The 27,850-nt window shown below is 41.6% G+C and overlaps 2 protein-coding genes across 6 annotated transcripts in view; one reads left to right on the top strand and one right to left on the bottom strand.

Annotated features, from left to right (window-relative positions):
• Nucleotides 1–3,795, top strand: part of LOC126046224 (gamma-aminobutyric acid receptor subunit rho-1) — a 30,874-nt gene extending 27,079 nt beyond the window's left edge. The window contains exons 9-10 of the mRNA XM_049818354.1: nucleotides 1,363–1,559; nucleotides 2,386–3,795. Coding sequence (XP_049674311.1) covers nucleotides 1,363–1,559; nucleotides 2,386–2,673 — 485 coding nt within the window. The 3' untranslated portion in view covers nucleotides 2,674–3,795. The remainder of the gene's footprint in view (nucleotides 1–1,362; nucleotides 1,560–2,385) is intronic.
• Nucleotides 3,796–8,466: 4,671 nt separating this feature from the next.
• Nucleotides 8,467–26,386, bottom strand: PM20D2 (peptidase M20 domain containing 2). Of its 5 annotated transcripts, none has more exons than XM_049818355.1 (7): nucleotides 25,907–26,386; nucleotides 25,675–25,823; nucleotides 21,988–22,130; nucleotides 18,818–18,972; nucleotides 16,334–16,469; nucleotides 11,870–11,977; nucleotides 8,467–11,046 (listed from the first exon to the last, which is right to left on the bottom strand). In XM_049818355.1, the coding sequence occupies exons 1-7, from the start codon at nucleotides 26,363–26,365 to the stop codon at nucleotides 10,844–10,846; spliced, it is 1,353 nt and encodes a 450-aa protein (XP_049674312.1). In that variant the 5' UTR covers nucleotides 26,366–26,386; the 3' UTR covers nucleotides 8,467–10,843. The 5 variants fall into 5 exon arrangements, 2 of the variants coding, with proteins under 2 accessions (XP_049674312.1, XP_049674314.1); XR_007508268.1 differs by lacking the exon at nucleotides 8,467–11,046 and adding an exon at nucleotides 14,452–14,587 and having other exon boundaries at nucleotides 11,875–13,852; XR_007508270.1 differs by lacking the exon at nucleotides 8,467–11,046 and adding an exon at nucleotides 14,452–14,587 and having other exon boundaries at nucleotides 11,876–11,977.
• Between the last annotated feature and the right edge of the window lie 1,464 nt (nucleotides 26,387–27,850).

The following is a 27,850-nucleotide window of genomic DNA, read 5'->3' as shown; positions in this document are numbered from 1 at the left end:
ATCCTTCAGAGACTTCAGTGAGCAAGAAGGTGAAAATCAGTATTAGCAGCCCTGACAAGATTTCAGTTTATTGAGTTTTGCTAGAGGAGGGAGGCTGGAGGCAACAGTCAGCTGAGCTGCACTGTTCAACTTGTTAAGTAAGTTTGCAGTGCAATGTGAGGGATTCAGCTTCCCCTTTTGCAGCATCTTTCAAAGGCATATGTCAGAGGACTCACCATGAGAGCAGAACTATGATATGGACATAAATCTTCTTCTGAAGTGGATGCTTTGCCCTTAGCAACGTTTGTGGGTTTGCAGACTTCAAGCCCAAGCTTGCTTCTGCTTATTCCACGCAATGCACCTCAGGATTTTTATTGTTAAAATCATATTCCTCAGTGACAGGATATATAGAGGAATAGCAGAGATGGCAATGGAGCAGTTATCCATGTCTGTGTTTAGAAACAACATCCATTGCCTTGAGACATTATAAAAAGGAGCATAAGGCTTTGGGCCATGGCTTTTTGGAAGATGTAGGCACTGCCTTTAGCAGTACTTTTTAGCACATAGATACTCCTATGAATTCAGTCCTTTGTGCTTATATACATCATTTCAACTTTCAAAGGGGTCATTAATGTGACATAATTAGCCCCTGAAATAGGAGGACCACAGAGAGCCTCCCTCAGGGCCAGGATAACACCGAACTACAAGGGCTCCCACCCTTGCTGATGTGCTCGTTGTGCTCACCCATGGTGTAATGTGGGGCAGCTTTGCCCTCTGGGGCCCCATTAGTCTCTGCTCTTGCTCTGGGGAAGGCACAGACCAGGCGTGAGAGCTGGCTGGTGACTTCCCACGAAGCAGGACTTCCCAGGAGCAGGTGGAAAACACAGGCCTGGGGAAACTGGTGGAAGCAGCAGCAGCAGCAGCAGACGGGCTTCACTTGTGCCCATGCTGTGGAGGGGTTGAACTGGAAGCTGAGATGCTCAGAATCACAGAGTCCTAGAATATCTCGAGTTGGAAGGGACCCATAAGGATCATCAAATCCCCTCCAAGGACTGTCCTGCGCCTGGAGATGGGGTGCAGCCAGCACGGCACCAAAGCGCTGTTGCCTGGCCATGGGGCGGGAGGGTGGTGGTGTGGCGAGGAACAAGGCTAGCAACACCCTGAGACCAGAACTAGGGCTGTTTTCACTGAAAAGACAAGAAAACCCCAGTTAGAAATCAGGGCTGCCTGGACCCTCCTCAGGCAGTGAAACCCATTGCCCAAATGTGAAAAACAATACTGCCAGGTAAATTCAGATGTCAAGAAATCGTAACGACAGCTGTATTTGTGACGAAGAGTCTGGTTTGAATGTGTCTTATGGTCTCTCTGCTGGTGTATTCCCAGGGATAACCACCGTGCTGACCATGTCCACGATCATCACTGGGGTGAACGCCTCTATGCCTCGTGTTTCCTACATCAAAGCAGTGGACATTTACCTGTGGGTCAGTTTTGTGTTTGTCTTCCTCTCGGTGCTGGAATACGCGGCGGTGAATTACCTGACTACGGTGCAAGAGCGGAAGGAGAGGAAACTGCGGGACAAGGTGAGGTTTTCTATCATCTCCAATGCAGCTTTACGCCCCTGGGAAAAAGTATGGCATATGTCTGGAAAAGTTCAAAAGTTTGCAGTTGCAGTGTGCTGCTCCCAGCTGCCTGGGGAGAACGCAGTGCATGCAAAAAGACACCAGCAGTCAGGCATTCTGGGTTATAAAGATTTGCTACAGACAACCCACAGCCAAGCTCACTGCTCTTTCTTCAGAGCCTGAGGACGCTAACTCCCTCTACATCCAGCCCTCCTCTGCCTCTATAAATAGGATAGGTTTTAGGATTTTACCTTTAAATTTTTTTTTATACTGAAGATCCAAACCTGTAAATAGCATCAGATGCATACTGCGTTTTGGGTTTCAGATCACGTGGCAGATATCCCCCACCTTTCTCCAGGCACAGTCTAAACTTACACAGTGGTCCAAATTTCCCCCTTCTGCCTTCATTACATTAAATTATAACCAACCAAAATTTCAAGCTAAGCTCTTTTCTTCAAATGGGGCAAGCCTCACACATTCCTCCTTGTGCTTTCCCTCTGCCCTCTTCTCTGATTTTCTCAGCTTCAACGTACAGGTCTTTATTCCCACCCTGATGGCAGTGCTTGAGCCAAATGAGCTTTTTCCATAGAGAGCCCTGCTCTCTCCCTGACTGCGCTGTGCCTTGCAGACATGAAAATGCAGAAGGAAAAAGCTGCTGCCCAGTTCCATCCTTTCGCTCTCCCTTTTGTGTTCTCCAGGCTTGTCCCCTCCTCTGATTTTGTAAGGAGAAAAGGGGTGTCTGTCTGGAGACAACTCAAAACCATCCTGCGCTTACCTGTGTCCACAGCTTCCCTGCGCGTGCAGCCTACCTCAGCCTCGGCCCATGATGATGGACGGCAGTTACAACGACGGGGATGTGAATGAACTGGGGCACTACGTGTCGGAGAATGGAGAGAAACAAGACCGAATGATGGTGCAGCTGGCGCTGGGGTCCGAGAGAGGCTCAGGCAGGAGGAAAAACCAGAGATACGTCAGCATGCGGATCGACACTCACGCCATCGACAAGTACTCCAGGATAATATTCCCTGGTGCATACATTCTATTTAATTTGATATACTGGTCCATTTTTTCATAAATATACATAACTTCTGTAGTCACAGAGCACTGTGACGTTAAATGAAAGTACAGTCTCATAGGCTAACAGACAGAAAATGGGGAATTGTTTTAACTGGAAGGAAGATTGATTTTTTTTTTCAGGATTTAATTTTTTTTTTTATTAGATGCAACTCATCTGTGGCATAAATAATTGTGCAAGTTTCACATTTCAGCGAAATATAGGATATACAATCTAAAATTTTATACTTTAAATAAGCTGTGCTATGTTCCTTCTTGTGCCTCACAGGCCACTGTAAACTATTTTAACAAGTGACTATAATTGCCAGTTGCTTGTATATGGTGCATCCTCCATTTTGTGCCCCTGAAATCCTAATTCATTCTCTAAGTACCTGAGTGCATGCATACAGCTCTCAACTCAAAAGACTACTCACGTTCAATACCAATATGTACAAGAATATGCAAATACTTGCATGTTTACAGGATGAGGTCAGAAATGGTCATTACAAATACAAAATACCCAGTACCGGGAAACACTCTGACAAGGTTATTGTTGGCTACAGCTTGCTTTCACTGCTTAATGCCTGCTGCCCTAGCAGTACTGCACTGACAGGTCCACATAGGAATACTTTCAGACTTTGCTTTGTCTTGATCATGTTTAAAACAAAGAAATCTTTCCAAGCTGTTCTGACTAGCTTTTTAAAATAGGACTTGCAATGTGCATCTACTAGAGAGTGAACAAAAGCCAGACTTCCTGCAATGCTAACTAAATGCTCTGGGAAACACAGGAGCTCTCCTTGGGTCGGTGGGAGTTTTGCTCTTGAGTTTCATGGGAGAGGAAACACATTTCTCTACAAAATGATCCAGTGAAGACAATCAGGTGTCTACAAAAAGAATAAAACTACTCCAGGAGAAGCCTCTCTTCTCTGAGGTAGTCCGGGCATTACTGGTCTGCACAGCCTGAGAACCTGTTGCAGCCTGTAAAGCCAGCAGTAATTGTACTTGCTTCCAGGAAAAGCCTAGTTCATCTGTTTTCAGTAAAAGCATAACAGCAAGGTGCTCAACGGCTGACAAAGCAGCAGTAAGGACTTTATATTTGAGTTACTAAAGATACCATGCCACAAACTTTTGAATGACGTAAAAAAGAGCTTCTACCATGAGACAGCAGCTCCATTGCAGACCCAGGTACAACTAAGCGACTCTGCTTTTACAGCGTATTGATCCCCCAGCACCCTGCAGCCCATCGTGCCCTTGGAGCAGGCTCAGCACCATCCAGGGCAGGAGCAAGGAGGCGCAGCTGGAGCTGGGGGCATTCGGCATTGACTTAAGTCCCAACTCTCCATCCCAGTTTCTGCAGAGCAGCCCGTCAGCATAAATACTCCATATGGAAAAGGCAAAACCCGTAATGCAGAAGTAATAAAATATTTCCAGAAAACAAGAATCAGTTGAATGGAATCAGGGGCCTTTACAATAACAGGAACACCAAAGGCGTCTTGGAAAGCGTGCTCACTCAGTTGGTCTGCTGCCGTGTGTTATACACCTACATCCACAAAGCCAACCGAGGGTTTGGATGAACAGACTTTAAACACACGCACGCTTTTTTTTTTTTCACACAATTATGAAATACATTATTCCCTGCACAGCAGATGCTGTTGTCTTTTACAGATGTAGCTGCTCTGAGAATCAGACCAAAGCGGTTGTGTCTCCAAAAGGAAAGCGAATCTTCTTACATGACATCTGCCCTGGACTGACTGATCTGCCACTCTACCATTAGGCTCCTGACACAGACATTGCAGTTGGTTGAACACTGGTGGTTGCTGCTTTAATTTCCTATGTAAATAAATGTCATGTAAACATAATCACTGTTTCTTACAACTGCTGAAATCATGACCTGCAAAACTACCTATGCTCAACTTACACTTGCAGCCTACACTCCATAGGTAAGGCAATGAAATCACAAAAGCTAAAAATCATTAAAAGACACATCCACCCGTAAGACAGTTTTACTACTCATTTCTACATAGCTTTTTTTTTCACATACACATACAATCTTAGCTTCATTTTATCAAGTTTCCTTCATATTATATTATCCTCCGGTGGGTTTTTTCAAGAGATTTTTAAAAAATACCTATTTTCTTAAACTATAAACATTTCCAAAGGTAGAAAGGTCGCTCTGGCAAAAGCAGAAGAAAGGCTGGCCACCAGGTTTGGCCACCCTACCTTATTCCTTATTCCGATGACACCTTCCCCCACAAATAGCTCCAAGATTTCTTGGGCACTACTTGCACAGGAATGTATTTAGATTCTCCATATTGTAAGAACCCATTATTTCTACAATTTAAGAACAGCATGAACACGAGTGCCAGATTTTACAGTAAGCTCTCCAGCTTCACAAGAAGCTTAATGCTATGTAGTTTGCTGCAGTACTGTACATTCCTTTATAGACTCATTAGTCTCATACTACATACATTATTTGGCATCTGGCCAGTATATTAAGGGAGCTTTTGAAGATACAAATGGGGGGTGGACTTTTGAATTCCCTGGCTTTCAGTGGGAGACTGGTTTCTAACTTCCCATGTGATTTTCAAAGTTTCCCTTCCAGCACTTCTCCCTAAACAGATTCCCCAACCTCCATGTTTGGATTTACATTGTTAACTTACTTGTGTTTTATTTGGGAAATTCTAGTGCCTTTTCAGTCTTATGTAAATGTGTATATAGATGTATTCTATAAGTACAGGATATGTCATATACAGCCAGTGTTTGCTATCAACAACTGTACTCCTTAAACATATTCACATACACAGTTTTTTGGCTTTTAACCTTTCAGTGTATGGGTCTTGTATCCAGTCATTAACACTCTGCTCCTTTCCATTTCACAATAAATCAGAGTGATTTGTTTTCATTTATTTCTAGAAACACTCAGAATCACAATAAACCTTCACATTTGTACAGCACTGTGTGTTTTCTACCTTTAAAACAATGATCTCTGTGAGTTTATACATGGATGTAAGACCTTTTTGCCCAGGACCTGATCCAGTCAAATACCAAATGTCCTTAAATCCTGCAATACTGGTAGGGCTGGAGAGCCCTGGGATTTCACAGGCAGGGCTCTGACAAAAAGCCTGCATGCAAACTCAAAATCCCTGAGATGACATTAAGCTTTCCACCCCAGACTGTGTATGTTACCGTCCTCGTTCTTCTTGCTTATGGTGATACTTTATAATTCAGACCAGTTTCTTGGAGGTTAACCCAAAGCCCAGCCTGGGATGATGCTGTTTTTTAGAAGCTGAAGCATGTTGGCAGGTCTGTGTGGATTATGGATAAACACAAGTTCTGCCTGTGAGCACGTCTAGATTAAGAGCTTTGGAGACTGAAGCCTTTAATAGTCTTTAAGGATGCTGATAATTACTGATAGGGTGAAGCAGCAAGGCGGCAAACTTCAGTCAGCAACAGACAGAATAGTGAGAAGGCATGAAGAAAGATCAGTGATCTCTCTTTTTCCCCAGTAAAAGGATATTATCACAATAATAAACCCCTTAGGTCCCTCTCTTTCTACATGCCGCATGTCTGAGCACGTGATTCTCCCAGCACAAAACAGATCCAAATTCCCTGCAAGCCCCGAAGAGCAAGTCAAAACCCCTGGGACTCCCCTCTCCCGCACTTGCTCCTATGGCAACATGGTATTTGATGGAGCACTGAAGAGGCAGCAAAGAGAAACGAAAAGCAACTGTGAGAGGACCTGTACTGCATGTTCCACCACAGGACACGAGTAGCTCAGTGGCAGTACAACACCCCAGGGCCCTCCAGATGCTGAAACAAATCCCTGAAAGCCTAACAAATTGTAGGGCATGAAGCACATTCTAGTCTCACAGAACCAAAAGTACATACAGATAGGAAAACTATGGAAAATTACAACTCCTGATGAATTTTCAGTACTTATCAAGCAGTTGTTATGAAACAAGACTCAAGCACTGTAATTCTGATGAACGTGTAGTACAATTCGTGGGGTTTTATCCTTCGACAGGGTCTTGAGAAGCTAAGAGATGAGCTCTTACTACATTTGTCAGTTACTTTTGAGACTAAACATCTGAAAATATAACTTTCTATAGGTACTGTAGAGCAATCATAAATGATAGCACTGCATAAATGGCCAAGACTATCCATAACAATGTGGACTTCATTCTTTCCAAGGACTAAGGCATTTGGCTTCTCACTGTATTTTTAAATAAGGACATTCAGATGCAGCTATGGCTGAGAAAAATCTTTGATGAGTTTGACAGATACTTTTGGCTTCCATTAGCGCCAAAAGGAGACTAAAATGGCAGCAATCTTGCCCAAACTCTCTACTAAGCCAAAATTGAGTAAGAACTTTTAAGAGGTGCACTTTTGCTCCCCAATAAAAACAAAATGTGGGTGCCAGCAGCAGTCAACCAGACAGGCTGGCAGACAAAGGCTCTGTGGAGGGCTGCTGCTTTCAGGACCAAGAAATCATAAACCTTAGGGAGAAACACAAAATCATGTACACTGACTTTATTTTAAAATTATTTAATCCTAAGCACTTTGCTCTCAACAAAAATCTGTTTTAAAGAATGCTATTAGCAAGTTATGAGAAGATTGCTCAACAAATACTAGACAAACTTCAACAGCTAATGGGTTACGACTCTTCAGAGGAACACAGTCTTGCTCTTTGAGACTGCAGCATAACCATGTACAGAGCACTCAGACAATGGGAAGGAAACAATTACAGAAATACAATTCACAGGAATTTAAAGCTGCTCCCCATTTACTGTTTGATGAAGAAAGGCTGCTGGACCCTTCAACACCAGATAGCTTAACTCAGCAGGTTACAAGTTCTTTCCCTTAAATCCTCATAAGAAGAAATCCATCACATTTCATGGGGGGGGGGGGGGGGGGGGTGTCTGTTTTAAACCAGGCATATCTTTTACTCAAGTTCTAGGACAGATATTAAATAAGGAAACACTGTAGCTTGGTAGGCTGGCAGAGGCTTTAGTTCTTCACAAAGTCTGGACATAATCACCTCATCCTTAAATAGCTGTGATTTGCTATCAGCTGTTCAGAATAATTTCAGCAATTACAGTTTATTACCTACACATTTTGATTTACTGCTGCAAGCACTATTCTTGAGAAATATTCCAATAATCTTAAATTACAAACAGCTTGGGGAAGACTGTAGTTAGGGTAACTTAAAAACCATGCCAGATATTTCATATACATGTGATTTATTATGAGTAGAAATTACTGAAAATTAAAGTGAGTTTTATTCCCACAGGAAATAAATTTCTCTTATATATAGAAACATTATGATAGTAAAATCCTAACTTTAAATCTGAAACTCCTTTAGTTCTGGACATTAAAAACAAACATTCTGAAACACAAATTGGAATTTACTTGCCTCAGGAAGCTGAAAAGTCTCTATCCTTGGAGGCTTCCAGGATTCAGCAAATGAAGCCAAGCTCACCTAACCTAGTGTTGATGATAATCCCACTTCAGTCTGGACCAGGTTTAGCCTAGCAGAGATCCTCCAGAGAGCCCTCCAAGAACCATTCCTATTATTCTATGAATTCTAACATGTTTTAATAGTTGAAACAGCCCTAAGATTATAAAGACTACCATTAAATATTGTATTTGAAAAGCATTAACCCTCACACAAAAACTGCTCACTAGGGCAGACTAAAATGGAAAGCTTAAAACACCTTCTTACATAATCATACCAAACCAGGGGGGGGAATCAAACACGCTATTTAAATGAAGTCATGCAGCATCCCAATACTAATCAAAGGACAAGAAAATTCAGTCACAATTAAATTGCTTTATTGATATCAACTCCTCTTTAATCAGTACTTCAGTTTCATTTTAATTCTAGCAATGAGTACAACAAAAATAAGATATGCTTTTAGTGCAGAAATGTTTAATTGAATGATCTCGGACATGATGCAGCCAACAGCCAGCTAGACTGGACAAAGAGAACTGAGAAGGCTGTAATGCACATCAGCTTGTAGGAAACAACACAGCATGTATTGCTATCACTGGGATCCCAACACTCCATCTTAAAAACAGCAAAGCAAGAAGTTAAGCAGTTCATGTAGGAGAAAATAAAAAGCCACATATGCTAAGGAAGTTCATAAACTAGCTTGTTAACCCAGTAGAACTTAATGAGTTGTAATTGTGCCTGAGAACTGGCAAAACAGGGTTTACATTAAAAGTTAAGGAGAATGTTCCTTTGACAAACTTTGGACCAAATTTCAGTTGGATTTAGTATCCAACTTACTATCCTGGACATACCTACAGCTCAGAGTCCAACCCTAACCTGTTTCATGCATTCATCTGTCAAAACTGTCTGGTAATGAAAGCAAGGATCCTGGTGCAAGTAAGGACCATCCTGTAACCTGGAATACTTATGGTCATGCTCAACTCTTCAAATAACTGGCTTATAACACAAAACAAACCCCTACAATTGTGCCTCTAGTTCTTACACAAACAGATAAAAAGTTACTCCCTTTTTCCAAAGACACTGAGCATTTAATGTATCAACAGATAGTCTGTGTCCTTTTACTACAAGGACAGAGGCTGAAGTATCAGAAATCCTAAAAACTGTCAAATTATGTTGTCTACACTGTCTAGGTGACATACAAACAGAAGCCAGCCTAGTCACACTTTCTGCCTTCTAAGAAGGGAAAGTCTTAATAGAATTCTTAAATGGCAGCTGGAGGTCTGTGTTAAAGTGCACAGAAATGCAGAGGCAGTGCACATTTAAATCAAGATTAGGAATCTCTTTTTTTCCAAAATTAGAAATTGAATATAGAAATTAATAAAATACAAATTCCAATTACAGAGAGTTCCAATTCTAGAGTTTACCATTTAGAAACCGGTGCTGTTAAAAACAAGGTTTCTGAAATTATCCTGGTTATTCTGACTTCCTGGGAAATACAGTTTGCCTGATTTCTTTTCAGAGGCTTACTATAATACCTATGCTTAGAAAATGTTAACCAGTAAGCTGCTTTTTCCACTCAGTCTGTCCACTGACTCAGCAATTTGTATCTGAACAAAAGAAATAAAAGCAAATTAAAAAAATTCCTAACATGTTTGGAAACACAGAACACTACCTAGATAAAATCTGCAACATTAACACCTCTGGGAAGCAAAATAACAAAGATTAAACAGACTAGTAACATAACACACAGAAAGGACAACTGGCAAGACTTAACAGATCTGCTGCTTAGGATATGGGAACAAAGAGGTTTGAGAAGCCAGTTACTGCACAAGCAATCCTCAGTGCAAGCTTCTCAAAGCTTACTACAGGGGTATGCACACAACCAGTTTAAGGTCACCTTCATTTACGGCTTCACAGTACCACACTTGAATCTTTATGAAGATTTCCCCTGGTTTAGCTAAGTTTATACATATTCTTCAGATCAGTTTAGTTAGTGCAACACCTTGTGTGGACACTTGTATTGCCTTAGAGTAGAACTTAAAGATGCACTTGCATTTTCCCTGCAGTGGTTTAAATGTGTTGAACATTTAGTTGCTCTCCGATTTTTTTGATCAACGACTTCTCCATGACATCTCCAAAATTTATGAGGAGGAAGGTCAGTGCATCTCACAACAATCAACCTTTACAGATCACATTTCCATACAAGCCGTTCTCTTCCATTGCTAGAAGCTACTACTGTCAAAACCAGGCATGCTTCCAAACATATACCCTTCTCTCCAGTGAAACCAGCTCAGGTTTTAAGCCTCTATCTTGTCCCAAGAAAAAGTGACTGGCCAGAGAAAAATGCTTCTTAGATCAGATTCCCCCTGTGATCACCGAGTGAACAGTGCTCATTTTAGAACAAGAATTTCCATGTACATGCTGTGTTTCCCCTATATTACTTTAGCAATACACAGAAAATCACTGACAAGGGATCTAAACACTATCATTTTTTCTACATTGCAACTTAAAGACAACATATTTGAGATCTCTCTCTGAAATTCATCACCATACTGAATACAGCAAACATTACAGCTAGATGAAATTGCACATTTTTTTAAAGCAATGATACTATTTGCTTCTCCTAAAGTCCAAAAAGAAAAATGAACATTTCTTCAGCTATGTGTTCATCCAGCCCCTTCTGGGATTTAAATGGAGCATCTCCATTAAGTCAATCCTACTGAGAGAGGTTTAATAAAGTTTAATGTGATGCACATGCTCCTATGCCAATGCCAGATTCTTTGTTAGGTTCTACTGGATTTATTTGCTCCTCTTCTTTTAGCTTCACCTGTCTGAAGTCTTCCCTGACTTCTTCTAGCAGACCTGGCTTGAAAATGACATCCAGTGCTGTCATTGCCAGAGCTTTTGCTGTGCGCAAAGCATAGAACTGAGCATTCTGTGACCCTGAAGAAAAAAGTAAAGAGAAATTTCAGGTTAGATTACTAGTATTAGATAGAATCCACTAGCTCACCGCATAAGGAATATTCTATAAAATAAGATCTTCAAGTTTCAATTGCAAGAAGTTTCTTAAAATTCTACTTGCATGAAGTACACCTATCTTCTGATGCCTCAAAACGAATTTTCACATCAAGTACTTAACTTTCTGCTACTGATGTAAACAACTAAGACTAAAAACAGGGAAATGAGTGTTCACATTTTCCTTTGTAGAAAATGCAGAGTTCTATACCATTATCTCTATCACATTTCCAGAGTATTGTGCTTTAGGAGTAAAAACTGCTTTTATCTTTTGGCTCATGTTTAGAAACTCTGAATATGCCTCTAGGGATAATCCTGATTTCTTCTGTCTAGATGATATACTAAGTCAGGCTTTTTAGTATAAGGAGTGGTCATCCTTCCCATATACATTTAACTTTAAACACAAAAATAGAAATTCTACATTTTGTCAGCTTTTTTCTGCAACTCTACAATTGACTAAGTTAATTATTTCAGGGTCTATATTCAGCTGAGATCCCGTCATGCTTGAAGAAAGCAACTCCATTTCTCTAGGGGTATTCACATGCAGCCACTTTCAGATCTAGTACTTATACTTTCATACATTTACTACACAGTAGCTTTGAATACCATAAAAGCATGTGAAAGCTTTAACCCTCTGTAATTTGAAATATTTATAGTTTCTAGATTTGCTGTACTGAAGAGTCAGCAACCAGTCCATACAGTGCATAAGGGTTCCAAATATAAACCTCTAAACCTTTTCACTTCCACTCACCTGCAGCTTCTGTGTACTGCTCAGTATGATTCAATGCATCAGAGCCAATATAAAAATAAGGATGAAGCCCAGGGACTACAAATGTAACATTTCCAAAGTCCGTGGAACCTAGAAGTAGCATAGAAAAATTTCTTAATGAACAAGTGTTGAAGAGTTTTGAATGCTGCAAGAAAATGTATGATAGATATTATCTCCAGCCCTTATCTAAAATGGAGTATCCTTTGCCCCAAGTACTAAAATAAAAGCATTTCTAATGAGTCATTGTCCATACAAAAATCTCCCATCCCTGAGATGTTTTCCCTAACTAGCCATCCTCAGATGCTGCTCTCCAGTGCGCTTCTGATCAATAATCAGTTACTGGACTGCAAGGAAGATGTACCAGCATGTTGCTATTCCATTTACTGTTAATTTTTTATCAAGCATCTCCTGATAGTAAGCTGTTAATTCAGAAACAAAGAAAGCTGCAAACCTTGGAATTTCAAGCAGTTCAGCTATTTTCCTGCTACAGCCCTTAGAACCAGGCCCAACAATTCCTGCTTTTCACCAGTATGCTAATATTCAGCATTAGGTAGGGGACTGTGAAGTAGGAACAATCTACCTTTAAACAAAAACAAATTAAGGACAACTATTTTTTCCTGTGCTTTTTGAATATTCTCAGTTATGGAAACCTTAACAGCACAAGCACTCTTGAAATAACAAGATCATAACTAAACTCCAGACAAAACATTAGCGCTTTGTAGATGTAAAAAAATTCTTGATAGCAATGCTGCAGATTTTAATGATTCTTTTATGCCTGACTAGCACTTTCAGTATGTTAGCTCATGATAGTACCTATCTCACAGCACTGCCTCATCTATTTAATGATACCATCCAGAAGTAGTAGAATCCTTCAGAGTACATTATCCAAGAGTCTGCAACTACTTCCCAAGTGCCTTTTTTTTTACCCAAACAAGCAATCCACTCAGTATTTGTTAAAATGACATTTAGAAGCTGGAGAAATCAACATACTAGTTATTGTGACATTCAGATACCAGAGGAAGCATTGTTTCATAGCCGGGAAAATTAGGGATGACCAACTAGGATCTCAGCTAACTTTTTTGAGGCCAATCAGAGCGGCAAGAATTTTTTTCTTTAGCAATGGCATATCAAATGACTGTTCCAAAGATTTAAAATTATTTGTAACACATTGGGTAGCCTCCATATCATGATACTTTATGGAGAGAAGATATTGCTAATGCCTTAAGACTTAGTATTGAAATGACTGAAGCATACAGATTTTGCCTGAAAGCATATAGTTAAAAGCAAGTTCACAGAGCCTACATTATATGATCAAAGAGGACAAGACTAGCTTGCTATTTGCTCTGCATACAAACAGCAAGGCTTGTACAAAACCATGATCTTTTCCGTTAAGTTCAGTATACATTTGAAGAAAATCCAACTCTTGGCACAGCAACAAGTTATCCTAATTTTCCATAGCCTACACTATTGATCCATTCTTTGGTCAGTCTGGAAAGACAAACCACAAGTCTAGAAGTTCTGCCTACTCCAGACTAAACCAGGAGTTCTAGACTTGCCTTACTAAGTCCCAATACACAAACTGCAGGAAAGACTGTGTTGGCCTTCTTCCCTGCTCTCACTCAGTAAATGAAGCATTAGAAATTCCAGTGCATCCCACCTCTCGGTCATGTAATTCCACTTAAATTTATATCCATATCCAATCTACTACCAGTTTACAAGTTATTTTTGCTGAATGTAAGGGATTTAAACTTTGTATTTTCTAGTAAAATGGGGAGCTTACCAAGCCAAAAACCAGGCAGATTTTAATAAAAATGTGACAGTCAAATCTTCCCCTTTATCAGAAAAGATGTTATATCCTTTAGTGGTAATAACCTAGCGGCATGCTTAAAACATCAGGTATTCCAGTGGTTCCCATACAAACATCTGGGGGGATGCTTGCTAGAGATGTACAGATTGAGATTCCTTCTAGAAGCATAAATAATTGCATGGTTATCAATGCAACATACAGACTTGTGCGCCATCTGCAACAGAAAGGTATTGGGAGCTCCAGCCTCTCAAAAATGTATCCCCAAGCTAATACTGAAGCCTGTCCAAGTCACTGAACACATAATGGAAGTCAGTACTACCACAAACATGAATGGAGGGGAAAATGCAAAAGATTCCAGGAAGCATTTATACACAGCCCCAAGCTTCAAAAATGCTGTTTTCAAAACATAGTAGCTCCTTCCCAAGATCATCTATATCAGTTTTGTGCACAGGAAGTCAATGAACCCCATGAATGCTAAATATATCCAAGTAAGTTATCACAAGCGTGAGTGCCTCAACTAAGGCATGCTAAAATAAGCCATCTGCTTTGGGAGGTTCTCAATATCCTGTAGTAGAGTTACCCTACCACCAGAAGGAGAAACAGGTCATGGCACCTGGTCAAAGCTAACTCAGATTCACATTATTTCACATCATCCTGGCCATGTGCCAAATGAGTGGAGTGTGCACGAGGCACACACAAGGTACTGTGATTTAGACTAAAGAAACTCTTTGTAATGCTTAGCTGCCTAAAGCGATACCTGTAAGCAGACCGATACTAATACCCATGTAGAGGTGGCAGCGAGTATGCTCATCTGTTAACGACTTTTCTGCTGCACAGACATGGAGAAGCAACTGAGCTATCTTCCTTCCCTTTCAACAGAAGAAACTGATATCCTAAAAGAAAACATTGAAAACCACATGAAAGCTAAACAGAAATAGAGGTCTTGAAAAAGATGAGACAAAACACTCAACCCCCCAAAAAAAGGGTAGCATACAAAATTCCACTCCTATGTCTCTGGAGGCTGTGCTTTGTTAGCACTCCTGAATCCCCACTGCAAAAACTCAGAGCAGAAGCTGTGGAAAGAAAATTCAGTAAAGCCTACTGCAGTGTGAGATAAAAACCACAATTGCTCAAGCATATTTTGACATTTTTGGTATTTTGACAAGCAATTTAAGGACAGGACAGGCATATGGGGAGTTTCAATTTAAGCAAGGTAATGGTTAACATTTAGCATATCATGTAACTTACATATGAAAGCACTATTACAATTAGGTGTCTGTACTAAGTTCATTTGAAGCCCTCTGAAACAGCAAGATCACCAGTATTCATGATCTTCACCCTTAATACAATGGTTTGAAGGAAGCAACTAGCAGAGCTCCAGGAAGTTTCACAGTAAACATTCTAAGCAAGGTTCCTCAGCCCCTTTCTTAGGGTAAATGAGCCAAGTAGTAAATCTTACTTGTACCACACTGAAGAAAAAAGGAATCTGCCTTTAGTTATAATTTGTTTTTACACCCAAGACAACAAACCAGTTGAAGAAAATAAGCTACTGTTGCCTTAATTTGGAAGGGAAGTAAGAAATGGAGAAAAACAACCAGAATACCATTAGATATGCTGTCTCCCCCACCCAAAAAAACCCCCAAAACTTGAGAAGTCTGCCCCCAAACACCAAGATCTCAACTGTCCAAAGATAGTCTGCAGTTAATATAGAGATTAGTACCGCAATCAAACTAATTAGAATAACAACTTCTGAGAACAATCTTTTCCTTCTAACCAAAGAGAAAAACCTTTAACATGAGTGGAGTAAAAACATTTCTATATACAGTTATGATCAGTAGTGAAGGCTATAAAATATCAGCAGTGGTTAAGACTTGAACAGAGCTCCTGTAGGAAGATTCTGAAAAAAACCCAACTGTTAAGGGTTATGAGAAACCCACCTAAGCATTCAAGGATTCATATTCCTATTACTATAGCTCTGAGACACCAAGTGAAATAGTTTGATACATAGTCAAGACCCAGAAGTGAACATCTACTTGAACAGCACCCTTTGAAAAACTAATCTGTTGAACTTGTGAACTAAAATTAGAGGCATAGAATTACCTGTTAATGGAAGAGGTTTTAAATTATAGTTACCAAGATGCTTAAATTTCCACTTAAACTGTCTAAAATATTAGTTAGATGCTAGTAAATTTGTTTATATGTAAGCTTGGAAAATATTATTAAACAAGGTTCCTAAAAACTACATCTCATCTCCATTCATAGCAAACCAGGATTCTGTATTTCAAAGCAACGGAATTAGTCGCAATTTATTACACACCCTCATGTTTCTCAGTAAGATTGTTCTTAGCTTTTCATCCTTCCATCCCTCTGCCCAAACTGCTTCTTTCTTGAAATATTTTCAGAAATATTATCAGAAAATTACTACTGCCTTTCATACATGTTGGGAAAATTTCTTAGATTCTACAACAAATACAGAAACACAGGCTAGAGGTACAATCCTTTTACAGAGCTTAAACTTTCTAATTTTGCTTTTTCTTCTCACCAAACTATGTTTAACCTAGCTTTATTCCATTATTTTATACACTTTAGAGTTGATCAACTTAAGCTTAAGTCATAACAAAAAACCCAGATGGAGTTACCTGACAAGCCATTCAAGATACAGTCTTCTGATATAAATTCTATTCCAAGCTTCTTTCCATTCTCCTTGTAAACTTTCTGCAGGCTCTTATTTGGAAGCACATTGTAGTAATCATTTTCACCACCTTTTATTTCCACCTAGACAAAAAACCCCAAATAATTAGAAATTTTTCTCCAACTTAAGCCAGTTTAACATAAAGAATTTAAAGACCAGAAAAAATAAGTACATATCCATACTTCAAGCCGATGTCAAAAGAGACATAAGTGCTAAGTTTCTTTCAAAAATACAACATTCTGCCAAATATTACTCTTGATCAAAACACAGCTGATGTGTCAAGCTTGCACCAGGCAGCCAAATTCCAGAAGCATGGATTTCACAGATAGCATCTCCAAAAATTGGAAACAAACATTTCCAGTAACACCATCTAATGATTTCCACTGCAGGCACTATTAAAACTACACAGAAATCAATTTAGGCTTTCACCAAATTCTATTTTACAATTGTTTAGAACCATTCATGAAATGACTTCACACAGGCAAGAAGTTTGAAAACAAATGTAAAAAACATACCAATGTCAAATTTCAAAAGAGATCTTAAGTTTCATTCTGCGTAAAGTGCACTTTCTAAAATCCTTTTCCAGCTAGAGTGGAGCAGCCATACTACAAAACCAGCACCTAATGCCTCAAATAGACCTTAAAACTCACTAGCTCATTCATATACACTATACCTATTTCTTCTGATGAGCATAGATTCTTTTCACAGCTGTATTAGTCGTAAACTTGTAACTACAGAGCAGCAAGTAGAACCACCTATCATAGCAATACAGTGCAAGGTAATCATATTGCTTGAACATGCTACAGGAGACACTTCCATTTACTAAAAGAAAAAAATAAGAATGCTAACTGAGAAGTCACTCAATTTTTCACATTTGGTTGCTACATGAGCCTGCTGTTTAATGGGGCAATGGATCTAGTGACAAAGAACATGGAAAAAGACAAAAAACTCAATACCTGTTTTGTCTGTTCCTACTGGTAAGGTTTGCCATCAAGCCTCCCAGGTCTCTGAGCCTAGCACCATATGTAGGGGGGGGACCATCACCCACAGCAAAAAAAAAATATTATGGGGCTCTTGAAATTGTATGTACACAGGACCAGGATGCTGAGTAAGAGAGAAGCAGCAATGCAATCAGTGAGCTATCATTTTTTAAATGTCACTGAAATAGAGGGATGCTCCAGCTCACTGAAAAAGAGCTAAAGGTCACATCCACCTTGAACAGCTAAGAGGAGGATCTTCGAAATTACGGACTGGTCAGACTGTCCTATCCTCAAGCTCCCAGAGGGATTACAGAGCAAATAAATCCTCCTAAGACCCACATCCAGGCACATGAATCACAAGGCGATTCTGAACATCCAGCATATATTCACAGAAGAGCAGACAGCGCATGACCAAGCTTAGCTTTTCATGATGACCACTCTGGCTCAGAGGACACAGAAGACATGCAAGCTCAAAGTGTTATGATCAGTGGCACAAAAATCCAAATTGCTGCCAGTTACTTGCAGCATTCCTCTGCAATCAATACTGGTGCCATTACTGTTTTAATATCTTTATTATTGATGCAGACAACTTCTGTGAGACAACATCTGGTGTATTGTGTTCAGTTTTATGCTCCTCAAATCAAGACTGGAGCTAGTCCAGGGGAAGGCCACCAAGATGATTGGGGTGCTGGAGAACATGATATACAAGGAAAGGCTGAACAAAGTTTATTTGTTGAGCCTTCAGAAAAAAAGGTCAGGGGGAAATCTTATTGCTGTCTGCAGTTATCAGATGGGGAGGGGACAAAGACAACAGAACCAGACTTCTCAGAGATGCCCAGTGATATGACAAGAGGCAACAAAGAAAATTCCTATTAGATACAATAGAATCACAGAATGGTTGAAGTCGGAATGCACCTCTGGAGGTGGTCTTCTCTAACTCCCCTGCTCAAGCAGGGTCACCTAGAGCTGATTGCCCAGGACCATATCAAGGCAGCTTTTGAGTTATCTCCAAGGATGGAAACACTACAATCTCTCCAGGTAACCTGTTCCTGTGCTCAGTCAGAGTATAAACATCAGGAAAAGAATTGTTCACCAGGAGGTGGGTAGAGCACTTGTTGAGAAAGGCTGTAGGATTTCACCCTTGGAGATACTCAGAAATCCACGTGGCCCTGAGCAATCTGCTCTAACTTGTCCTCCTCTGGACAGAGGGTTAGACTAGATGACCTCTGGAGGTCTCTCCCAACCTAGATTCTTCTATGATTCTGTGGCATTCTATTTATAAACCAAAGCTTTCTTTTAAGACACAAAGCAACAGAATAGCAAATAGTATCATAAAAATTTAGATTTCTTTCAGCTAAACCCCATGCAGACAAATGTAAGCCTCGATTTCCTGTTCTGGCCTACCTTATCTCCAGCATAACAGAAACACATGACCATGAATACATTCTTACTTTGCATCCTGTGGCCAGTGCTGCAGATCTGAAGCAGTTCTCGACCTTCTCTGTCAGAACAGAAAGATCTTTCATGGAAGGGGCACGCAAGTAAAACTCTAGTTCAGTGTAAGAAGGAATGATGTTAGGTTTCACACCACCATTTTTTATTACACCTGCAGAAAGGGAGAAGTCATGTTATCAGTGTTAAATACAATTGCTTGATCTTCAGCCCTGTCACGAAACTCCTTGCTCAACAACTAAATATATAAGCAAAAAACAACAAAACATCAGCTGCGCACGAAATACAAAGAATGTAAAAAATACAGTATGCAGACAAAGTTTCTTCATCACAGATTAAGTGGAATGTGTACATGTTTTTCAGCACAATGTCATTGCATTCTTTGGTTAGACATCTGTTATAAACCTAAAAGACAAGCCAAACTAGCATCTGTAATTAATCCCCTGAAATTCAATGCATCAGAGTCATAAAGTAATCTGGCTGCCATTGAAAGAAAAACAATTCATTATAAAGGCTACCTTGGATTCCAACTTTTAAAGGTTTCCTCAACCACAATGTCTCCAACTTATTTTGCCAGCTTGGAGAGAAATTAAGTTGCCTTTCTCAGCAATACTGGAGTAATGTATGCACCACAGTGCACAGAAAGCTCATTAGATTCCTCATGCTAGATCTTAAGAAATATTGGAATGTATAATATATGTATTTTATTCAAGAGGAAAGTTTGAGTTGAAAGTGTTCCCTCAAGGAAATGTGTGACAACTACGTAGTTTTCAGTTATGCCATCAGAGGCCATAATTGACCATAAAGGATCACAATATTTAGATATTTCAACAACAAAACATTGTAGACATAAATTCTACGTTAGACTTCAATGCATTAATAGCTAGTTGCTTTCAACAGGCTGTTTGCTTCCCTGGCCTCCTACCCTCAATTTATGTACATGGAATAAGATTTGTTTTCTTTAGAACCTGAGAATCTACCTTAAATAGAAATACTGCACAAAGTCACTGATGTGTGTCACTGAAGCCTGAAAAGACAGCACTATCAGGATGAAAATGGGCAACAAATATTTACTTTTGGTGCAGAAAACCTATTAAGACTATGAACTCCCCCTCAAGTAAGACCTTTCCAGTCTTGAATACAGTCAAAGTAAACAAAGTGCTGAACTAAACCACTATCAGTACTAGTCCATAACAAAAGGAACAGCTCAGATGAGAGGGACAGACATCACAGGAAAGGAACCAGCAAGTAACCATGCAAACTTGCATGACACATACCACAACACACTTGCTCAAAACAAGTAGCCTAATGAGTAAACAACTTTCACTTGTCTCATCCAGCACATTTGTAAATGGAATTGGATAGTCTAACAGTACATCTACACTTAAATTTCAAAGCAACTGCAATATGGACTGGACAGCAGATCTAGCTTAAAAGTAGGCTGCCTGCATACTACTAGTAGCATGCAGTTTGCCCTTCTAGATGGAACTTTTTTTTTACCACCTCTTTAATACAACTTGTTGAACAGAAAAAAAAAATCTACATTCCTATTTTTCAAGGGGGCAACATTTACTCCACTCATAAGCAGGAAAGAAAGATAACTTAGCAAATATCAAACTCAAACCAACAATACTTAAGTACATAAAACATTGCTTCAAAATTCTAGACTTCAAGTAATGAAAATTATTTTAGTTTTCGTTAGTGGGTTAACACTAAGATTTTTAGTATCACTTAGGTCAGCCACTGCTGTTACTGCAAGTCTACAACACAAGATCTCCACTACACTGTTGTAAAGAAAACATTCCTAAAATTAAATCTCATTCTGGCTGCTTATATATTCCCAAAAGTATTCTAAATATCTGCAGTTTGAAAACCACATTTATGACAGAAATTGTATCAATACAGTAATTTAAGTTCTGCTATGGTTCAGGAAGTATTACCTCTAGGAGGCTTGTTTGGATACTTGGTTTTTTGCTACATTACCCATGTAGCCTTTAGAAACTATGAAGAAAGCAGTATTTAGGGGTTTAGGCTTATATTCAATAGAAGACTTATGCACCTCCAACCTTAAACCTGCAACACATGGGTTTCAGGCACCAAAACTCTTAAGTGCCTTGTTTCCTACAGAGCAATAGGATAGAGAGGATATGCCCTCTGTCTGAAATCCATTTGGGTATGCTGCACAGCAGAACTGTAAATATCTTCATCTACCATCACAAGGGTTAGAGCTTCCAGACTCCATCCAGATATGCTGGAGAGAAATACACATTTGTATTATACAGCACCAGCAGCCAAGATGTATAATGACTAGCTCAGAACTTCTCAAAGTGTTTTAAGCTCATAACAAGTATTCCAAATACGCAGTTCTACATTCAGAAGTCCTGTAGAAATGGCAGTTTCTTAATTTCAGCTTGGAAAAAGTTGTGTTGCATGTAATAAGGGAAACCTGGGTTTATAGCTAAAGGGCAGCTTCAATCTCAACTTCTGAAACTTTCTCACTGTACAAAAAGAAACACATGATTTTGAAGGAATACAAGTCAAGCTTAATGGTTAACATGTCTTACTGCAAAATGACCTTTTTACTCCAAGGTCTATAAGATATTAAATACTAGAATCCAGTAAACATTTAGTTGATTGGGCTACTAACCAGAACCATAGGCTTCTGCCATCATTTTTTTTTTTGTACTTCAGCAAATAAGCTTCAGTCACTCTAGACCACTTTCCAACAAAGGCTAATTAATGAAATGTCTACTACAAAAATGATGCAGTAAGTAATACTTCATTTTTCAGAAGCATTTAATCTTACACATTTGCAAAAACACATATGTTAACTTTAAGGAATTCAAGGCCATGTATCAAAATAAGCTTACCACTTTTTTCTCTGAACTGCAAGTGCAAAGACTTAGGATCTGTATAGCCTCTACCAGGGTACCAGTGTCCTCTTTTGAATCTGACTTATAAGCCTATTTTCAGCAGTTCTGGACACTGACATGATTTTAAAGATTACAGACAAACTATTTAAATGAAATGGTACTATTTCATAATATTTGAAGTGACGATACTAATTTAGTGCAATAATACAATACTTTAAATTGTGGGATTTTATAAGTTAGTATTTCAGCAGACTAAACTCCTACTTGCTGGACATTAAATTTAATTAAGATCTCACCATGAACTCTCCAGGTCGGTTTCATTTGCTGTCTTAAAACAGACAGATTGTTGTATGCAAGAACAGCAGCATCTAATGCATTAACTCCTTCCCAAGGATAAGCAGCAGCATGAGAAGCTTTTCCATAGTATTTCACAGTCACACTAGGAAATAAAAGGCATTACTTGTTTGTTTTTCATTCACTAAAAAAACCCTCTAAAATAAAAAGTTCCTTTTGTTCACACAAATATTTGTTATTTAAGTTTTGTGCAGCAGAACAATTTACCTGGCACTACATTGTAGCAAGGTTGAACTATCTTTGAATGCAAGAACATGCTGAAAGATTCCTAGAAAACCAATGAAACAGAATGATACCAAGTGCCAGACAGACAAAAGAGTTAGTGGTAACATACCACTATAGAGCCTTTTCCTGAGAAGTACAGGCTTCACATACTAATTAAATTTCTCCAACAATTTTTTTATACTACCTGACTGTTCCGAGACTTAAAGTTACTAACATTCTTCTCAGAGGGTAACAAACCCTTTTCTCTGATTCAAAATTAGAAGTTGATTGTCCTAACTCTTGTCAAACTTAAATAAAATGTGTACATATATATGACAGCAAAAGCACATTAATGTCACATACAACCCATGTCTAAATAACAAAAGTCAAGTTTACAAGTGTAGTAAATGCATAGCCTAGTATAAAATACACATTACTACGCTACAGCAGGGATGTTCTTTCCCTGCACACCTCAAAAATGCTGGTAGAAAGGCTTGCCAACAAGGAAGATATCTAGCACCAAGGTTATCCTCCAACTTTGTAGAAGTCATAAAATACTGCACCTAAACACATCCGGTAAGAATTCATACTTTGCTTCATCTGAGGGCCATTTATATTAGCCTTACAGCATAATTTAATATTTCAAATGATATGAAAACTCTACACAATAGGCAAATACTAAATACTGACAACAACAGAAGGTATTACTATTTATCAAATACACAAATATTAGTTTTTTTACCAATAGGAGAGATTTTAACTAAATCTGTACTCAATACCCAGTCCTTTACATAAACTCCATCTTCAAGCTCAAAGAGCTCCCACTGCCCCAAGATGCACAACCCGTCTCTCACCCAGCTAGGACCACCTGAACTTGCTTGTCCCTCCATCTTGCACAAATGCCAGCTTAGCCACTTATCCTGAACTGACCCCTCAGGCTCTGAACCACACCACAGCTCTAAGTTAATAGCAGAACTTAAATACTGGATAGCCAAGAGGGACACAATGGAGTGTACTGTTGCAGCAGAAAATGTCTCCTGCTACTTACTGCCTGCAATCCAAATTAAGTATGCCCTCTTCATTCCCCCTCATCCTCCAAGACAACAATACATCCCATACTGTAAAGTATGAGTTTTACTTAAAATTTATTATAACTATAAAATCAAGATAACAAAACTTATCTATTAACATCCAAAGCATTAGACTGCAACCCCTCATATCAACTCACAAAGTCAGGACAGATCCCTGGATATTCTCCAAAAAATGGAGAGAAGGCAAAGTAAAGCAGAGAGTCATGTTGCAACGATTTTTTTCCCCAAGAAACACATGCTTCTTACTAAAATGTTCTTTCAGCATGCCTTTTCCTGTATTTCTATTGCTACGCAAATGTCACATACTTTAAGAAAAAAACCAACGGATTTTGGTGAATAACAACACCCTAAGCCAGTTTAAGAGTATCAGCAGAAGAACGTGGATCCTGTTTGACCAACATTAAATAGGCTGATTAAGTGAAGGATAAGTGAATAAGAATCAGCAAATTTCAGCAGGTATTCACCACATTTATCCCAGTATGTTAATTTTACTTTAGGCACAAGCCAGCTTTCAGAGGTTGCAGATACAGCAATACTAGCAACTTTGTGATCACCAGTCCTTAAATTCCTTGGAAACAACCAAAGATCAATTACAAATTAACAAAATGGTCTTTGTAGCTTTGGAATCTCATAATTACATAAATCATGACAAACTCAGTATTTTGAGTTTTTGGAGGTAGTGAGTTGTTTCACTTGGTACTTCAGTTCCATGCCTCCTCCACATTCAAGGTTTGAAGGCTGTTTAGGACTTGCATCCTACAGCAAACCATTACCTCTGAAGGGAGACTTCAAAATCTCACCATATCAAACTCAAAAGACTACTGCAAGAGTTGAAATGAACAGAAGGACAAAAGTATCAATGAAAATTGCATCTTGAAGATTATAAATATAGTCTGAAGGTACAGCAACCATAAAATTTAGCAGTAACAGAAGCAAATTATCCACCAGGAACAGCAGTGGAAAAAGCAAAATGGCCAATAAAATCAAGCACAAAGGAGCTGGAAGGTAGCACAACCATGCTGAAAACAGCTCTCAGTACATCAAGTCAGAAATGGTTGGAAAACCAGTTATTTAAATACTACAGAATTTAGTCAGAGACAGCCAAATGTAGTACTTTGAAAAAGCTGTTGCACTGGAGGGATGTTACTAGCAGAATCTCTGCCAGGTAAGACCTTGGGATCAAGAATCATTAGTAACTGTGACACAAAAATGTATAACAAACCTGCTGATAGATGACAGCTGGAACACTATGAAAACAGAAGACATTTATAATATCAAAGGAAGAACAGCATGGCCTCACAGGCTGGCAGAGAAAGAACAAACTGAAGCTCAAAAATGTTTTAAAAGATCACATACTTACAGACTAAGCATTTGTCTAAGAGTTGACTGCTTGAAAATGACTGAAGAGGAAGCCCCAAACATGCCAGCTGGCTCCAAAATGGTAAGGAGATACTATGGTCCCAGCATCAGCTAAGTAAGGTCTAAGGAAATTCCACCTCAAGTACTGTGTACAAATCTGGTTATGCACATCCAGCACAGAGTACTTCAAGACAAGTCAAGTGACTCCAAGTACAAACGAACACGTGCTGTCACTGAACGGTAGGGCTAATCAAAAGAAGACAAAGGATGATTTCCAAAGAGTTATATGGCTAGCTGGCAAAAAAAGAGCTGAGCAAGAGTATGACTGCTGTCTGTACTTATATATAGTAAGTATATATGTGGAGGAAGGAAAGCCAAGAACTACTTCGAATCAAAAGAAAAAGCTGATGTGAGAGTTAACAGATATAAAACGTCCATAATTAAATTTAGTCTGGAAGTTAACAAGGATCCAAACGGCAGTCAGGCTCAGCTGGCTGGCTCTTTCAAAAGCGGGAGAGAAAACCTGAAACACGTTCAAAACTGATTAAAATAAAATGTGCGCAGAAGACTGCACGAGCTGGTGCCCAGGAAAGCAAGGACCCACGATCCATGAGACTCCCCCCAGCTGCATTTTAATTTTATTTTTTTTTTAACAGACAGGATAGTCACGTGCATGTTCAAGAAGAAACACCTAGAAAGATCAGAAGAAAGAATTGATCTTAGGGACGCATGCAAGACTATCTCAGAGCAGTCAGGGCTCTTTAACAGCGGGCCGAACGCTGCGCTTCGGAAGAACGGCTCGGTGTCCCCAGCAGCGACCCGACTCCTTCGCTGACCGCACGGACTTCGCCTGAAGGGCAGCTGCAAGGCCCCCCGGCCCTAAGATCAGCCCCCTGCGAAGCAGCTCCCCTAGCCGGGGAGGGGAGAAAAGGCCCACGCCGAGCCGGCCCTCTCCACCTGACCCCGCTCACTCACTCGTGCTCGGCCACGTCGGGCAGGTAAGCCGCGTTTTCTTGCGAGGGGTGCGCCATGAAAACCACATCCAGGCCATCGAACGCTCCGGCGTTTATCAGGTCTATTTTGCCTCCTCCTTGCTCCTCCGCGGGCGTCCCCAGCACCGTGACCTGCAGCACAAACGCGGGAGGGTGAGGGGCCCGCCGGGGCCCAGGCCGCGGCCCGCCGGCCCCGTTCCCGGGAGGGCTCTCACCTGCACGGCGACGGGCGCCGGCTGCGGCAGGCTCTCCAGGGCGGCCTTCAGCCCCAGGGCGGCGGCGGCCCCCACCTCGGCGATCAGGTTGTGCCCGCAGGCGTGCCCGATGCCGGGCAAAGCGTCGTACTCGCAGAGGAAGGCGACGCGGAGAGGCCGCGGGCCCGGGCCCCGAGGGGCGGCCGTGCCCCACTCGGCGCGGAAGGCCGTGCCCAGCGCGTAGCGCGGCTGCACGGCCCAGGCGGCGCCCGGCAGCTCCCGGCTGGAGAAGAACCGGGTCATGGTGTCGTGCGCCTGGTGCTCCTCGTAGGCCAGCTCGGGCCGGCTCCAGATGTCGCGGCTCAGCGCGCCCAGCCGCGCCGCGTTCAGCTCCACGCTCTCGCACGCCCGCTGCTTCAGGGTCTCCAGCGCCGGCAGCGCGGGGCCGCCCGGCGGCGGCGGCGGCTCCTGCGGCCCCATCAGGCGGCGGCCCCGGAAGCGCCCGACCGCCCGCCGGCGTCTGAAGCGGCCGCCGCCGCCGCCGCCGCCTTTTATGGCCGCCGCGGCGCCGCGGGGCACGCTGGGAGATGTAGTTCGCCCTCCCGGCGCGGCCGGCGCCCGGCCAGCCCCACCGTCCCGAGGATTCCGCCCGCCGGCCGCCGAGATGGGGCCTCTCGGGCCGGGGTGCCGCTCCGTGCTTCTCGGCGCCGGGTCGGGCTGCTGACCGAACGGGCGCCGGGGACGCGCGCGTCGTTCCCGTCGAAGCAAGCCGATGTCAGCCTGCGCCCTTCCCCAGAGAGCGCGTCCGAGTGCGAGACCTGCCGTAACTCTGCGGGGCCTGGAAATGACCGCCCTCTTCTCCCCAGCCTCCCCTTCCTTTCTTCAGCTAAAAGTCCTGGACTTTGCTTTCCCCTTTACGTCTCTTCGGCATTTCCGAACGCCGGGCCTGCGAGAGCCGCCGCCACCGCCTCCCCCGCCACCTGTGGGGCACGTGCCCTGCCCGGCCACGCACCCGAACCCGTGGCAACGGGGCAGCGCGGGCGCTTCGTTCACGCGCGGTAAAGCCGACGCCGTCGGCGGCGCCGCCCGCGAAGCGCGTGGGCGAAGCCTCTGCGCCGTCGCGGCGCAGAAAGCTCCGCGCTCTCGGGGCGGCCCGGCCCGGGCTTGCCGCCTGCTTGCCGCATGGCCGGTGGGCACCTGGTGCCGTCCGCAAACATCCAAGCAGGGACGTCTGTGGCTTTGCTGACTTTCATAATGAGACCCCTACGATCAGATGCACGGGTCTGGGGTTGGGGTTTTTCCTGAAGCTGTTGCGCAACACGGCGTTTGTTCAAAATCGCGTGCGCGCCTATCGCTAACGATGGTTTATCGGAACTTGGAACGGGAGTGAAGTGCTGGTCGGGAGTTTTTAGGTACAAGCCAATTTTTCTGTCACCTGGAGAGGTGCTTTGGTGTGCTGAACTGTAGGTTTCCCCTCTCCACAGGAGATGGGGGAGGTCCTTTTCCTAGTGACACCCAAGCCCTACAGGACTCTCGGTCACTCCAAGCAGAGTTCAGCCTCCCATGCCTTCTATTTGTCACGAGCTATTTTTACTCTTGTAACCCACTCTGGCAAGCATTGTGGTCATGGTCCGTTCTTTCCCTCCACCCGCAAGTCCTTCCAAGTGGAATAAAGCCGTCCACCCAAAAATGTGTGCTGAACTTTCAACTGCCCTATGGATACATGTACATAGTATGTGTCAGCAGCTGAGGGGGCACATACTCAGCAAAGGGGCCATGTAATTCGGGTCTGTTTGCCAAGGGATTTCTAGGACTGGAAGCCCTTTGAAGCAGGCAGGGTGTGCCTGAGGACAGTGTCAGTGTGCTTTAGGAACAGCTAATCTAGGCATCCGTCAAACCCAACCACTTTTGCACTCGTGGAAAGAGCTGGCTCCCACTTTTAAGTTTTAGTGAGGAGGGGAAAAA

Source organism: Accipiter gentilis, chromosome 15, assembly GCF_929443795.1.
Source record: "Accipiter gentilis chromosome 15, bAccGen1.1, whole genome shotgun sequence".
Taxonomy (NCBI): domain Eukaryota; kingdom Metazoa; phylum Chordata; class Aves; order Accipitriformes; family Accipitridae; genus Astur; species Astur gentilis.
This window is presented reverse-complemented; position numbering and strand designations above follow the sequence as displayed.